Genomic DNA, 14,659 nt, shown 5'->3' with positions numbered 1-14,659 from the left:
AAAAAAAAAAAAAAAAAGAATAACTCCAGCACCTACCAGAAGGCAGGAGCTACTGCAGATGACCTGGGAAACTGATATGTAAAGGGTGAAATGAGAGGAAAAACTGGTGGGTGCCTTACAGTCCTCATTCTCTGCCCAGCAGTGTGGCCCCAACAGCCATTGTGAAATGGACTGTGAGGTTAACAATGAGGTACGTATGCCCCGCACCAGACTTAGTCTCAAGTGCATCTTCAACCCCAACCCCTAGCCTCTGGGTCTCAGCAGCCCCACCCTGACATTACAACCTAACCAGGATTGGGGGAGGGGTGCCTCCACACACACTGACCAGGGCCTGAAATGGAGGGTCTGGTGCCAACCTCCTGTCCACGTTCCTCCCCTCCTCACCTCTCAGGACCTTCTCTGTGTCCTCATTGATGATGGAGGGTTCCTGGTGCTGTCAAACCAGAACCATCAGTGGGACCAGGTGAGGATCAGGAGGAGGGTAGAAGGAGGGCATATAGGAATTTGAACCTTCTAGGGGTATGCTTCTGCCAAACTTGTGACCATGGCTCCCACCCCAGGTTGGCAGGTTCTTCAGTGAGGTGGATGCCAACCTGATGCTGGCACTCTACAACAACTCCTTCTACACCCGCAAAGAGTCCTACGACTATCAGGCAGCCTGTGCCCCCCAGCCTCCTGGCAACCTGGGTGCTGCACCCCGGGGTGTCTTTGTGGTGAGTCCTCAGAAATGCCTGAAGATGGGAGGCTGGGAGACCTAACCACAGATGACCCCCACCTCCAACATCAGTGAGCTGAGTGTGACCTAAGATAAGGGGCAGCAGTGCAGCCCATGCTCCCCTCTCCACTACAGCCCACCATCGCAGACTTCCTTAACCTGGCCTGGTGGACCTCTGCTGCCGCCTGGTAAGTCCTGAGGAAGGAAGGCAGAAAAGGCAATGCCTAGCCCAGTGGGCTCAAAAAAGTGGGCATGGCCCTGGCTTCCACTGTGATTCGGTGCCCCTTGCCCTGCAGGTCTTTGTTCCAGCAGCTGCTCTATGGCCTCGTCTACCACAGCTGGTTCCAGGCGGGTAGGTAGGGTTTGGGAGACCGGTCCTCCTATCCCTGTCCCCAGTCCAAACGAAGGCGGGCTCAGGGTCTGTGGGCGGGGCTGAGGCGCTCTGGGCCCAGCAGACCTCACCGAGGCTGAAGGGAGCCCCGAGACGCGCGAGAGCAGCTGCGTCATGAAACAGACCCAATACTACTTCGGCTCAGTGAACGCCTCCTACAATGCCATCATCGACTGCGGAAACTGCTCCAGGTGCGGGGCGGGGGGTGGGGGCGGAGCTGGGGTTAGGAAGAGCCCTGGACAAGCAGGTGGAGCGAACCTCCAGGCTCCGCCTCTCGGTGCCCTACAGGCTGTTCCACGCACAGAGGCTGACCAACACTAACCTGCTCTTCGTGGTAGCCGAGAAGCCTCTGTGCAGCCAGTGCGAGGCTGGCCGGCTGCTGCAAAAGGAAACACACTGTATCCTGCCCCCGTCCCCCCCAGCCCTCCCCCACTCATCCCCCTATGTTACCGCCTCCTTGACTCCCCACTCATGCCCAGCGGACGGCCCGGAGCAGTGTGAGTTAGTACAGAGACCGCGCTACCGAAGAGGACCACACATCTGCTTTGACTACAACGCGACGGTAAGTGGGAAGGGGGCAGCGGACCTGCCATTCCGCCACCCCTCAGTCTGCTTGCACCAACTCAATCCTTTCCGCTCCCTGCAGGAAGATACCTCAGACTGTGGCCGTGGAGCCACCTTCCCTCCGTCGCTGGGCGTCCTGGTCTCCCTGCAGCTGCTGCTTCTCTTGGGCCTTCCTCCCCGGCCGCAGCCTCAAGTCCATGCCCACGCTGCCTCGCGCCGCCTCTGAGCTCCCTGCACCAGCCCCCTAGCCCCGCCCCTATCCCGCCCCTACACTTCTAGCCTGAGAGCCACGTCCCTCCCTAAGTGAAGGACCTGAACTGGGGGTAGGGGGGCCTAGAACCTGTCTCACTGCTAAATTGTCCCCAAGTGTCCCCAGACCCTGGACTCACGCCTGCGTGTTCAGACAGGGAGGCCACGTGTACCGGTGCCAAACCAAGCCTCCTCTGCCTAGGCAATCAAGCCTCAGCTGGACTCCAATCTGGTCCCCCTGCCCCACCCTAAACCTAGTTTCCCTGGGAATAATGGAGAAAGCTGAGATGGCAGCTTAAGGCCCTTGCATCCACAGTCCTGGTGGGAGAGAGGTTCTGGGGCAGCCCCCCACGCACTCCTACCCCTTTCCGGCCGACAGTCCTCATCCCCAACCTGCAGGTGTCAGGACAGTCTCACAGTGACATCAGTTTAGACACAACCCCACACACACCTGGAACCCAGAGAGCAGCAGCTAGATATAGCCTAGAGGGCACACACAAACACAGACACATAGACACACCATGGGGGAGGGGGGAGGGGGGCTCAAAAAGCCTTACACAGGGTGAGGAGTGGTGGGAGGGTTGGCACCTGCACACTCCATCTCCTACTCGCCACCTGCCTCAAATCTGAGCTGGAGCCAGCCAGTCCTCCCATCGCAAAAGCTGAATGTCAAACAGTGCCAAATGCTAGGGCAGGGGGTAAGTCTCTGTCCCACCCCAAGCCACCAGTGTCCTCCAAGTACCCCTCACCTTGCCAGGTGCTCATTGTAACCATTTCCACTAGTGTCAGACCCCCAGTGGGACCACATGCCACTGCCTGCACCCCACTGGCAGAGGAACCTCCACCAGACGTTGCCCTTCGCCTTAGCAGGGATGTCTTGATCTCCTGGCTGGGCCATCCTGCCCCCAATCTGGCCCTTACACCAGCCTGTGCCCATTCCCTGTTTCCTTCCACCCTTCCACCCTCTTACACACACACACTCCCTGCCCCCAGGCCAAACTGTCCCTCCCCTGCTGAACACACACTTGCACACACAATGTACACACAAAGACTAGGCCTGGGCACATCTCTTCACAGCATTCATTCTGGTCATTTTCCCAGCCTGGGGGCCATTTGGGGACTGAGGACGGGGGATGTAGCCATGGGGCTCAGATGGACTGGGAGGAGGGGGGAGGGTGATACATTAATTAATGGCTCCATTAATTAATGTCACGTTGCTTGTTGCTTTCTCAGTGTGTGTGTATGGTCCATGCCCGCTGCCGGTGCCAGGGTGGGTATCTATGATGTGTGCCCAGCCTGGATGTCAGTTGTGTTCTGTGGGGGCGTGTGTGTAACTGTAGTGTAGTTAGGTGCTCAATGGAGATATAAAAATAAACATATACAGAAAAATATATATTTTAAGTTTTTAAAAAATCCGACAAAGCAATTCCCATCAGGTAGTTGTCCAACCCCCAGCTGGGTCTGATCCTTCTCATCACCCACCTGACCTGGCTGCCCCCTCACTTGGGCTGGGGGCTTGGGGGGCCATTTCTTTTTCTCTGCCCTTTTTTTGTTGTTGTTCTATTTTGTACAGACAAGTCAGAAAAACAACAGCAACAAAAAAGTCAAGATACTTTGTAAAATATTGTGTGTGTGATTCCTTGTAAAATATTTTCAAATGGTTTATTACAGATCAGTTATTAAATAATGTTCATATTTTCACTTCAAACATTTTCTGTCTACTATGTGGGACTTGGGGTCAGAACTGGGTAGCTATAAAGACAAGAGGTCAGGAACTTAGAGTTCCACTCTGCTCTGTGAGGAGCAGTCCAGGTCTCCACTAGTGACAGGGCATGATGCTCCAACACCTCCTCAAATGCAGGTCTTTGTCCTATTTTGTCTCATTTCATCTCACAAACCAGGAAAAAGCTGACTTTTTTTTTTTTAAAGCCTCCCAGAACCTCAGGGCAAAGCCAGGACCCTGAAGGAAATAAGACAGTAATGACAAGCAGTTTCAGGCTGGGCTCCTGCCATCTGGTCAGACTTTGGGGGCCACACAAGAAGCCAGTGCCTAGCCAGACGTGGTGGCGCACACCTGTAATCCCAGCACTGGGGAGGCTGAGGCAGGAGGATCACTGAGAGTTCGAGACCAGCTTGAGCTACACAGTGAGTTCCAGAGCAGTCTGAACTACATAGTGAAACCCCGTCTCAAAAAAACCAAAAAAAAAGCCAGTGCCTGCTGGTGCTCTAGGGCCCATCTTGCTGTTCCTAGGAGGCTAGGGTTAGGCTTACCCACAAGCAAGTGGAGCCAAGGAGAGGCCAAAAGCCAAGCCAGTTTTTGCAATGCTTCTGGCAAGTCAGGTCCTTCACCCTTGTTCACTTTATCTTCAACCCTAGCTCATGTGACCTCTGCACTTTTCATAGGAAGAAAATTGTAATTATTATTGAAGAGGTTTCCTGTTGGGTGGGCACTTAAAGCACCATTTTTCCAACACACATAGAGCCAAGGACTCTGCTTAATCTGCACTGATGGCAATCCAGCTGATCCTAACCATAATCTTATGAGGTGGTACAAGTGTATCTCCGTAGCACAGATGAGCAAACAGAGTGGACATACCTGCCCCCCCGCCCCGGGTAACAAGGGTAAATAATCAGGAAAGCTCTCATGAGATGGCCAGCAGGAAGGGGCCTTGAATGCTAAACAGACGAAACAGAACATTCCAGGGCCAGGCATGGTGGTGCTCTCCTGTAATCCCAGCACTGAAGGAGCCTGAGACAAGAGGATCAAAAGTTCAAGTCCCACCTGGGCAACATAAAAACTTGTCTCAGAATATAGAGGATGTCCAGGCATGGTGGCCCACAGCTATAACTCCAGCACTGGGGAGGCTGAGGCAGGAGGATTGCTGTGAGTTTGAGACCAGCCTGGGCTACAAAGTGAGTTCCAGGTCAGTCTCAACTACATAGTGAGACCCTGCCTCAAAAAAATACATAGAGGATGGGCATGGTGGTGCACTGTAATCCCAACACTTGGAGGGCTGAGGCAGGAAGATTATCATGAATTCAAGGCCAGCCTGGGCTACACAGTGAGTTTAAGGCCAGCCTGAATTAGAGTGAAACTCTGTCTCAAAAAACCAAAGATAAAATAGTAAAATGTAGAAAGGGCTGAGGATGTTGCTCAGTGGTAGAGCGCACCTGAGTTTGGTACCCAATATTTAAAAAAAAAAAAAAAGAAAAGAAAAAGCCAGGCGTGGTGGCACATGCCTGTAATCCCAATACTTTGGAGGCTGAGGCAGGAGGTTCGCTGTGAGTTCGAGACCAGCCTCAGCTACATAGTGAGTTTCAGGTCAGTCTCAACTACATAGTGAGACCCTGTCTCAAACAAAACAAGAAAAAAAAAAAAAAAAAAAAAAAAAAACAGGCATTCCAGGCCTCAGCCAAGAAAGGGCTTTCCTCATTCCTCCACAGGGGTTTGACTGTAGAGCAACACCTAACACTTGATCACAGAACAATACCTAACCATCAACCCTTATAAAATACAATTTTGAGTTTCAGATAAATAACACTAGTTTTTTTTAATAGGGAAGTGTGTTTCTATTATATCTCACAATTTGAAAACTTGTAGTGCTAATACATACAACTTGTAGAGCTAGTGATGTGGCTCTGTGGAATAGTGCCTACCTAGCATGTGTGGGGCCCTGATTCTATCCTCACTATTCCCAATAAAACTTTTAGGTTAAGCCTCCCGAACCCCATCCTCATCCTTTGGCTTTTGGTACTTGTTCACTCTCCTCCACAACGCAAGAATTGGTGGAAATAGCCCTGAAAACTACAACTCCCAGAACACCCTCCTCCACTAGGCCGGGAACGGCCTGGGTACACAGCTTCCTGTGACTTGCAGTTCTACCCAGAATCCTATTCGACTGGTACTCGGCTGAGGGCCGAGGACTCTGTATCCCAGCATGCCAGGGAGCCGGAAGACAAACCCTCGGAGGGCATCTGCTCCCCCACCGCCACCAGCGAGATGCGCGTGCGCAACTCCCCTGTTTGTCGGCCCCTGAAAAGCGAAGGGAGCTACTGAAAGCCAAGGCCGAAGCCGAGGGGGAGCTGACCTCATTTGACTGGGACCTGGAAAAAGGCTCCAGTCTGGTGTGGAGCAAAGGGCCCCAGCGTGGATGGAGAAGGTTCAGCCGTGAAATCAACGCTAGCCCGACCAGCCTGGCACAAGGCCTACAGGGAGAGCCGAAGTCGCCCAGGACCTTCCCTCAGGGGCCGGACAAGAAGCCTAAGCTCGGGCGCGGAAACCAGGCCCAGCTTGGCCCTTCGGAAACACACAACGACCCGCCCGGAAGCCAAACCTTCACCAGGGCCATAGGCCGGTGACGAGGCCGCGCCCGGGCCTCCCTTCGGGGCTGGACTGGGAGGAGGCCCCGGGGAGGCCCCTGGCCCCCCGCTTAGCTCCCCTCAGGCCGCCGCCCACCAGGAAGATGCAGCGCGCCCTTCCAGGTGCCCGCCAGCACTTGGGGGCTATCCTGGCCAGCGCCAGCGTGGTGGTAAAGGCGCTGTGCGCGGCGGTACTGTTCCTTTACCTGCTGTCCTTCGCCGTGGACACGGGCTGCCTGGCTGTCACCCCAGGTTACCTCTTTCCGCCCAACTTCTGGATCTGGACCCTGGCCACCCATGGGCTGATGGAGCAGCACGTATGGGATGTGGCCATCAGCCTGGCCACAGTGGTAGTGGCAGGGCGTTTGTTGGAACCTCTCTGGGGAGCCTTGGAGCTACTCATTTTCTTCTCGGTGGTGAATGTGTCTGTGGGGCTCCTGGGGGCCTTCGCCTACCTCCTCACGTACATGGCTTCTTTCAACTTGGTCTACCTGTTCACTGTCCGTATCCATGGCGCCCTGGGCTTCCTAGCTGGTGTCTTGGTGGCACTCAAACAAACTATGGGAGACTGTGTGGTCCTGCGAGTGCCCCAGGTGCGTGTCAGCGTAGTGCCTATGATGCTACTGGCACTGCTGCTACTGCTGCGGCTAGCCACTCTGCTCCAGAGTCCAGCACTGGCTTCTTACGGATTTGGGCTGCTCTCCAGTTGGGTTTATCTTCGCTTCTACCAGCGCCATAGCCGGGGCCGAGGGGACATGGCTGACCACTTTGCTTTTGCCACCTTCTTCCCTGAGATCCTGCAGCCAGTGGTGGGGCTGCTGGCGAACTTAGTGCATGGCATCCTGGTGAAAGTAAAGATATGCCAGAAGACAGTAAAGCGCTATGATGTAGGAGCCCCATCCTCCATCACCATCAGCCTACCAGGCACAGACCCTCAAGATGCTGAGCGTCGAAGGTACTGTGAAATCTTCCAAAATCTTAGCAAGCTAGCATTTTGGTCGAATCACATGCCATCTGTCAAGGTGGTTGCTGCACATAGTCTGGTGACCTATAGTTGTTAGGTAGGTCCAGAAAGAGAGAAGATCCAGTCTTTGGTCTTGAGAAACCTAGCATATAGCTGTCAGGGTTCTGCTATGTGGTTTTCTCAACACTTCAACAACTTAAACAAGTCTCAAGAAATGCTAAGTTTCCTTTGGTGCTGTGTAAGGGGCTAATGGAGGTCTGCCACGCCTGGCCTTGCTTCAGAATCTCCAAATCCTACACACTGATCCCTGGGATCCAGAAACAGCTTGTTAGTCCTTTCTGCCCTGTGAAGAGGCTAAAGGGAAGGATGACTGGGGTCCTTAAAAGATAGTCTGAGCTGGGCACCATAGTATACACCTGTAATCTCAATTACTTGGAAGGCTGGGCTGAAAGATCATAAGTTTGAGGCCAGGAGAGACCCTGTCTCAGATGTGGGGGAAGGGAAGTGTAGCTTAGTGGCAGAGTGCATGTGTAACGTGCAAAGCTCTGGATTCAACCCCCGACACTACAAAAAATTAATTTTTAAAATGTAGAGGCCAGGGATTTAGCTCAGTGGTGCCGCCACCTGCTTCGCAAGTGCAAGGTCCAGAGATCGATCCCCAGTACCAAAAAAAAAAAGTAGGGCCAGGCGTGCAGGCATGGTGATACACTCCCAGCACTCAGGAGGCTGAGGTAGGATAGCTGCAAGTTTGATGCCAGCTTGGGCTACACAGTAAGTTCAAGACCAGCCTAAATTACATACATTGTGAGACCCTATCTCAAAAAATCAAAATAATAAAATAGTAAAAACTAAAATAATAAAAATAATAATGTAAAAGGGCTGAGAATGTAGTATATTGATAGAGCACTTGCCCTGAGTTCAGTCCCTGGTACTACAATGAAGAAAGGTGTTGTAGGCCACCCTAGTTTCCAAGTGCTGGACTATGCCCTCTTTCTGAGACTTAATTCAGAAGTTGTACTTCTCTGCCACTTATTTAGGGAAGCGTGCGCGATTATCATATTTACCCACCCCCATTCAGCAGGCTTGTGTCACCAAACCCAGGACACAGGCTGACTACAGGCTGACCCCACCTCAGAAGCTTGCTGATCACATCAGAAAATGGAGATATTTGCATTATCTGTAAACCAAGCTATCTGCAGCATCAGAAGTCCCAACTGAATTATTCACTGGATGCACTTTGACCAAGACAGAAGAAATCTTTTTTAATTCACCTTTTTCTCTCCCAGATCTGTGGATTCCTCAGAGCAGTCAATTTCCAGAAAGTCCACAGCTCCATCATTCTCAATATTATTTTGGGGGGGTTTTATTTTAGGTGTGTTTTTCTGTTTTGTCTTGAGACGGGTTCTCACTTTGAAGCCCAGGCTGGCCTCATACTTAGCCCTCCTGCCTCAGCCTCCCAATTGCTGGGATTGTAGGTGTGTGACATCATGCCCAGTTTATATTGAATTTTTTAAAGCAATCTGGTGATGGCTCTTTTTCCTTTGCATTTGTCAAAGATTCATGCTTTTTCCCATTTGTAAAATGGGTTCTCTATGAACAAGAAACTATGAATTTAGCAGAAGTTATCCCTGAGCACTCTCTTCCCTGGGGCTGTGCAGTTTGAGTGCAGAATACATCCCTTCCTTGAAAGTTTCAAGGCTGGGTGGGCCCAAGTGATATGTGTGGAAAAGTACTCACAGCTTACTTGCAGGGTCTGTTTTTGGGCCCTACAGCTTAGATCTCTGGGTGGTAAGTCCTAAAGACAGGGGTCTGTCTCAGTCTTATCCAGTAGAGGAAATGGAGCCAGGAGGGATAGACTTGGGAGGAACTGCGCTGCCCTTTGAAGCTGTGCTGATGGGAACAGGCCAGTGGTGATGGCCTCTCCTGTGAGTTCTTAGATTATTAGGGTTGACTGGAAATTCAGAAAATATCTACCCAGGTCCAGGAAAATGGACAGAGGAGGCAGGGAGAGGTGAAGCAAGAGGTAAGCTATGGACATAGATTATGATGTTAGTTTACATGGAGGTGATATCTGGCTGCATGTCACTCTCAGACCTAAAGAGCTACTAGTGGGAAAGCAGTGTTTCCCATCTGTCCCTTTGACCCTTGTGAGAAAGTGACTGTCATGACACTATCTCTGTCTTGGTCAGCTTTAGAACTGGCAAGGGCATCTCTGGGATGGGAGACTTGGCAGCAAGAGGAAAGGACTGTCCTATCAATGCCAACTTGCCATATGCCAGGTTGGAAGGCAAGGGAAAGTATGCTGGGTTTTCTATGTTCATGACTTTGTTGCCTCTTCTGTCTTATTCTGTGGTATGGTAGAGATTTATAGGCTGTCCCCATTTTGGTGGCACACAGAAGATGAGGCATCGGCGGTCCACAATGACCACTGTTAGAAGTGTTACCTGGCAGCATGGTCACTCACTTTCTGGTAGGCCAGGGTACCAAACATATGGAAATACCTGCGACTGGACTTTCCCATCTGCCTGCAAAGTGGCACCTTCAAGTGTCTGCCCCAAGGAAACACCAGGCTCTGGCCTGGGCCCTACCCATATGAGCTGTTTCTCTCCCTATGAGGGCTCTAATTGCCTGTGCTAACACAGGTGTTGGTGGATTCAGGGAATTCTTCTAGGAAAGAAGGTGTCAGAGGTAGGAGGGGTAAACTGACCCAAATTGGCCTGCTTCCTGGGCTGAGTGCACAGGGAGGTGCTAAGTGCCAGCTTTTCTCAAAGACCCTTGCCAAGATATTTGAGATACTAGGACAAAGGAAGAATTACTACCCTTCTCCTTGGATGTGACACCAGTACCCGGGCAGGAGTCATTTTACCCATCAGTCCTGGAGCACTAGGTCCAATCACCCTTAGGCAGCAAACTTAGAACCATTCCTGCTGCCTGGCCTAGTGGGTAGTCTGGCAGATATCCAGCTGCCCTTTTCAGCCTAGAAGGGCCCCAGGTATGAAAAGAAAACGCTATAGCCTTTGGGTCCTCATTCTGATTGCAGAGTGGACCCTAACCCAATCTCTGAGGCGTACTAGGACCTCATGGGAAAGGGGAAACATGGGATTCTGGGAGAGAAGTGATAGGGGGAGATAGCAACAGGTGAAGGGTGCAGGGTATGCAGCAAATACAAACTCACAGTGACCTTTCCTTCCTGTCTCTTCTGACTCTAGGCAATTGGCCTTGAAGGCCCTGAATGAGCGGCTGAAGAGAGTGGAGGACCAGTCCGTCTGGCCCAGCATGGATGATGATGAAGAGGAGGCCGGGGCCAAGGTGGACAGCCCCTTGCCCTCAGAAAAATCTCCTACAACTCCAGGGAAGGGGGCTGCCTCAGAATCCAGTCTCATTACCTTTGAAGCAGCTCCCCCAAAGCTGTAACTCTAGACCACCTTGAGTGTAGCATTTCTTCTCCCAAGCCCCCTTGATGCCTCTCAGGTACTCCAGGGCATGACCACTCTGAGGAGAGGGAAGAAGGCCTTCTGGGGGGCTTTCAGGGCCTTCTTTTTCTTGCCAACACTACCAAGGACCCTTGCTACCTGGTTCCAACTCCAGACAACCAGTAAGTCAGGCCTGGGATTTCTGATGCATCAATCAGTCTAGGCCCCTATCTGAGGTAAGATTGTACCTCAGCAGGCAGCCCCAGGCAAGTGGTCACAGAGACACTGGTGCCACAGCTCCTGGGCCAGCCTTCACATCTGAAACTGGTTGCCAAGAACCCTGAGCCAAGGCAAGGATTTGCATTTGCCAAAAATGTTATGGGTGCCCAGCCAGTGCAAGAATCAGTGTGAAGCTGCACATCCCTGCCCACCCCCAGAAAGACTGAGTTTGACAGGATTTCTTGTTTCCCTCTGCTACAGCTGTGACTGCTTCTGGGCCAGAACAGCCACAGTTCCCACGTATTTTCTACAGGACCACTTGAGTGGGCAGCCAAGCCCAGCCTTGGAGTATCAATAAAGCATTTCTTTGAGGTATGAGTCCTGGGCTGTATCAGGCCACACTGTACAGCCCTTCATTATGCTCAACTGCAGTTAGATGGTCTTTACTTTGGGTTCAAGGACTTTGTCTCCATGGCATCTGTACCTGGATAGAAAGCCCACTCCTCCACTTCTCTTTACGTGCCTGCTGCCAGGCAGCCTTCTCAGAACCATAACCTCAGACCTTTACTCCTTTTTCTTTCCCTCCAGTTCCCAGGTGGGAATCCTCTCTGCCCCTTTCCAGAGAATCTGATAGGCGAGGCCCCTACATCATAAGCAATTGCTCTTGCCCATGATTCACCTCTAAGACAGAGTGCTCTGTGCCTGCCATCTTTGGAGACAGCCCATCCTGTCATTGTCTACATCTAATCATCATATTCTGGAGACTGGCACAGTCCATAGCTGGGAGATGGAGAGGACATACAGCTTTACCACTCACAGCTATAGCTGTATGACCTGCCAGAGCCCTGGACAGCATGGGAAACTCAGCAGTCAATCTTGGGGACCTGTTTTCTGGGAGAGCTTTCAACATTCAGAAGAGGTCCCCACCTTGCTCAGGTGCCTGTTTTCTTGTGCTGAAGGCATTAGTGAGAAGCAGCCCGGTGTTGGGGATGGGTTTACATGGAGGTGATATCTAGTTGCATGTCACTCTCAGACCTAAAGGGCTACTAGTAAGAAGGCAGTGTTTCCCATCTATCCCTTTGATCCTTGACCAGCAACTCTGGGCTGCTGCTCCCATCAATGTTTTTATATAATTTTATTTTCTTTCCCTCAATCATTTCTGGATATACCAGCACAAGTAGGAACTGCATTGCTGGGGAGGCAGTCTTGCAACCCCAATTTCATCCAGACACATGATCCATATGCTCCCCTGGGATGGTGCAGAGAGGAGAAGGAAAAGGGAGGCACATGAGGAGCAAAAATGTCACACGTGGGTTTTCTGTGACTGCCCCAATGCCTGAAGTATCCCCTGACCCAATCAGCAGACAGTCCAGGAGGTTCCCAGCCCCAGCACCTATCCTGAGGGGCAAATCTAGCTTCCCCTTGGCCTGGAAGAGCTCATGGCTGGATCCTCTTGCGGTACAGGTAGGCATTGCTCACCTGATTCATGATGACCAAGCTGGTAAGAACAGGGCATAATAAAGCTAGGTACCAGGCTCCACCAGTGACAGAGGCAGTGAACCACAGTGAGCACATGCCCAGCAAGAGGCTGGCACTACCCAGCAGGTAGCCCACCAGCCCAGAAGTGGCATGGTATAGTTTGAGCTTCGCCAGGGACCATCGGGGCAGCAACTTGGGGTACAGCAGCCCAACACCACCTGCACATTGCAGCCCTGCCCACAGTACAGCTAGCAGCCCTGCCTGCCCATGCCGCGTGGCGAAGTGGGCTTTGCCAAGCTGCTCTTTGTGGAGGATAACGAGGCCCAGGCCCAACAGTGCACAGAGCAGGGCCAGCAGCTGCAGTACCCAGTGACAACAGGCTCGACCCTTCCTCGAGAGGGAGCGCAGCAGTGAGCTCTCCGGAGAGAACACCAGTAGTGCCTCGGTCATCAGGAAGGAGAACTGAGGAGACAGGAGTAGAAGAAGTGAGTGAGGGTGCTATGGCAATAGAGGGAGGGCCTTAGATAACCTTTCAAGATGTCAATGCACCTGAGCTGATGTCCCTTTTCATCTCTCTCCACTGACAAGACTCCACTAGGTGGAGCAAGAATGGAGAGCTCCATCTGGGGCAGGACAACTGCTCTGACTGGTTACGTTCACCACACTTCTTCCTAGGTGCTATTCTGAAATGTCATCTCTGCTGGGTTACCCAGCAAACAAGGTTGAGATGTGACAGCTATAAATGATTCAAAAACTCTCCACATGGGCTAGATACAGTTTCTTGGCGAAAGCTGGCCACATGGGTGCACTGTTTCAGAAGAAATTCGATATGTCAGCATAAATTAAGGTAAAGGGGGATGAGAGCATCCAAATATAATTTTTCAGCTCCCTGCCTGGAAGTAGAAGCCTCATTTTGTGCTTAGACATCTGTTCCAATTCAAGCCTGGAATGAATTATTTATATGTATGTATGTATATATATATATACATACACACACATATATGAATGAGTTGGGGCATGTATCTCCTCCAAACAGACACTAAGTGTCCATACAGATTCAGGGGCACCACCCATACCCATGCTCCCACCCGTAAAAGCTACACAGACCCACTACTTACAGCCAGGGACATAAGCACAGGGTGCCAAGAGAACAGACCTGGAATGAGAACAGGAGGATTCATCTGGCTGAGGCAACAAGAAACTAGTTTTACCAATCCCTAAGGCTGAGCAACATGATGGGCAGCCCATCACTTGTGCTGCCAAAATGTGAGCCTCTTCTTGCTGCAACAAACTGACTTCACACCCATCCTCTCTTCCTGGACCAGATGTTTTGCCATTCATGTAGCACCTCCCAAATGAAACACCATGACAAGGAAAGAGAAATGAGGTATTCTGTGGGGCCTGACCAAGCTGGTAGAGCTTGACAGAGCACCTATCTGCTCCACTCAGAACATTATCCTTCCAGCACAGAATATTTTTCAGCAAATCAGGCCTGTTCCTAGGAGTCAGGCCCTACTAGTAGGGTCTCCTACTGCCCCTGTTCCCCAAGAAGTAAACTATGAATTCTACTTACTGGAGCCAGGCCTGGCAAGTACAGCCACAAAGATGGTAAAGCCTAGGGCCACGAGGTGAGCTGCAGCCCCAGAAGCAGTGCGCAGAGCTCGGTAAATGTGCGACTCGGTCTCCACAGAAAGGGCCATGGTCAGCCGGACCAGCAGCTGTAGCCTGAAAGCGCAGTACATTGGCAAGAGTCACTCTCAAAGCCTCTCACAGGAGAAAGGGTTATATAGGGCAGGAATGTCACCCTTGTGCAAGAAGTTATGGTAGGAAGGAACAGGCCAAACCCGGCACCAGGAATAGTCACAAATTCCCAGTAGAGGGCCGGCAACCTGTCAGCATCTACCTATCTGAACTGGTATTGATCGCTAGACCACCTTTAAAGTAGGATGCGCAAGCTCATGAAACACTACAAATCCCAGAGTGCATCACGCCGTCGCTCACAGGAGCGCCAGCTGGGAGAGCGTGGAGCACTCCGGAAGTTGTAGTTTCTAATTGCGTGATCGGTTACATCCTGAATCCCTTTGAGCACGGCATCCCCACGTGCCACTAGCATGCTACAGCTCCACGCTAGGGATTGCCCGCCTCACCTACAGCGCCGACCCGATATGGTGCTTTTCTCCAAAACAAGCTGGGTGCTCGGCGCCCTGCCGCACGAGCTGCCGCTCCGTCAAGGAGCAGCTTCACTTCCGGGTGCGACAGCTACCCATCCAGGATTTCCTGGGACAAGCCCCCCCCCCCCCCCCCCC

At 51.9% G+C, this 14,659-nt stretch overlaps 3 protein-coding genes across 17 annotated transcripts in view; 2 read left to right on the top strand and 1 right to left on the bottom strand.

Moving 5' to 3' along the window:
* Positions 1 to 3,510, top strand: part of Cacna2d2 (calcium voltage-gated channel auxiliary subunit alpha2delta 2) — a 102,674-nt gene extending 99,164 nt beyond the window's left edge. For 3 of the 8 annotated variants that reach the window (XM_033759318.1, XM_033759316.1, XM_033759315.1), the window contains 9 exons: positions 140 to 190; positions 392 to 463; positions 561 to 713; positions 851 to 903; positions 1,012 to 1,067; positions 1,171 to 1,297; positions 1,395 to 1,504; positions 1,580 to 1,668; positions 1,753 to 3,510. In XM_033759318.1, coding sequence (XP_033615209.1) covers positions 140 to 190; positions 392 to 463; positions 561 to 713; positions 851 to 903; positions 1,012 to 1,067; positions 1,171 to 1,297; positions 1,395 to 1,504; positions 1,580 to 1,668; positions 1,753 to 1,896 — 855 coding nt within the window. In that variant the 3' untranslated portion in view covers positions 1,897 to 3,510. The remainder of the gene's footprint in view (positions 1 to 139; positions 191 to 391; positions 464 to 560; positions 714 to 850; positions 904 to 1,011; positions 1,068 to 1,170; positions 1,298 to 1,394; positions 1,505 to 1,579; positions 1,669 to 1,752) is intronic. The other 5 variants (XM_010615468.2, XM_010615466.2, XM_033759319.1 and 2 more) reach the window with 3 other exon arrangements.
* A 2,362-nt stretch (positions 3,511 to 5,872) lies between these two features.
* Tmem115 (transmembrane protein 115) lies at positions 5,873 to 11,252 on the top strand. 2 transcript variants are annotated; one of them, XM_010615460.3, is made up of 3 exons: positions 5,873 to 7,233; positions 10,452 to 10,551; positions 11,136 to 11,252. In XM_010615460.3, the coding sequence occupies exons 1-3, from the start codon at positions 6,383 to 6,385 to the stop codon at positions 11,139 to 11,141; spliced, it is 957 nt and encodes a 318-aa protein (XP_010613762.1). In that variant the 5' UTR covers positions 5,873 to 6,382; the 3' UTR covers positions 11,142 to 11,252. The 2 variants fall into 2 exon arrangements, with proteins under 2 accessions (XP_010613762.1, XP_010613761.1); XM_010615459.3 differs by having other exon boundaries at positions 10,452 to 11,252.
* A 91-nt stretch (positions 11,253 to 11,343) lies between these two features.
* Positions 11,344 to 14,659, bottom strand: part of LOC104856209 (cytochrome b561 domain-containing protein 2) — a 13,536-nt gene continuing 10,220 nt past the window's right edge. For 6 of the 7 annotated variants that reach the window (XM_033759320.1, XM_010615453.2, XM_010615457.2 and 3 more), the window contains 3 exons: positions 13,927 to 14,078; positions 13,472 to 13,509; positions 11,344 to 12,815 (listed from right to left, as the gene is read on the bottom strand). In XM_033759320.1, coding sequence (XP_033615211.1) covers positions 12,312 to 12,815; positions 13,472 to 13,509; positions 13,927 to 14,053 — 669 coding nt within the window. In that variant the 5' untranslated portion in view covers positions 14,054 to 14,078 and the 3' untranslated portion in view covers positions 11,344 to 12,311. Of the gene's footprint in view, positions 12,816 to 13,471; positions 13,510 to 13,926; positions 14,079 to 14,500; positions 14,649 to 14,659 lie in introns of those variants that run through there. The other variant, XM_010615458.2, reaches the window with a different exon arrangement.

The sequence above is a fragment of the Fukomys damarensis genome, unplaced genomic scaffold (assembly GCF_012274545.1).
Source record: "Fukomys damarensis isolate Sample0158 unplaced genomic scaffold, DMR_v1.0_HiC HiC_scaffold_37, whole genome shotgun sequence".
NCBI lineage: Eukaryota > Metazoa > Chordata > Mammalia > Rodentia > Bathyergidae > Fukomys > Fukomys damarensis.
This window is presented reverse-complemented; position numbering and strand designations above follow the sequence as displayed.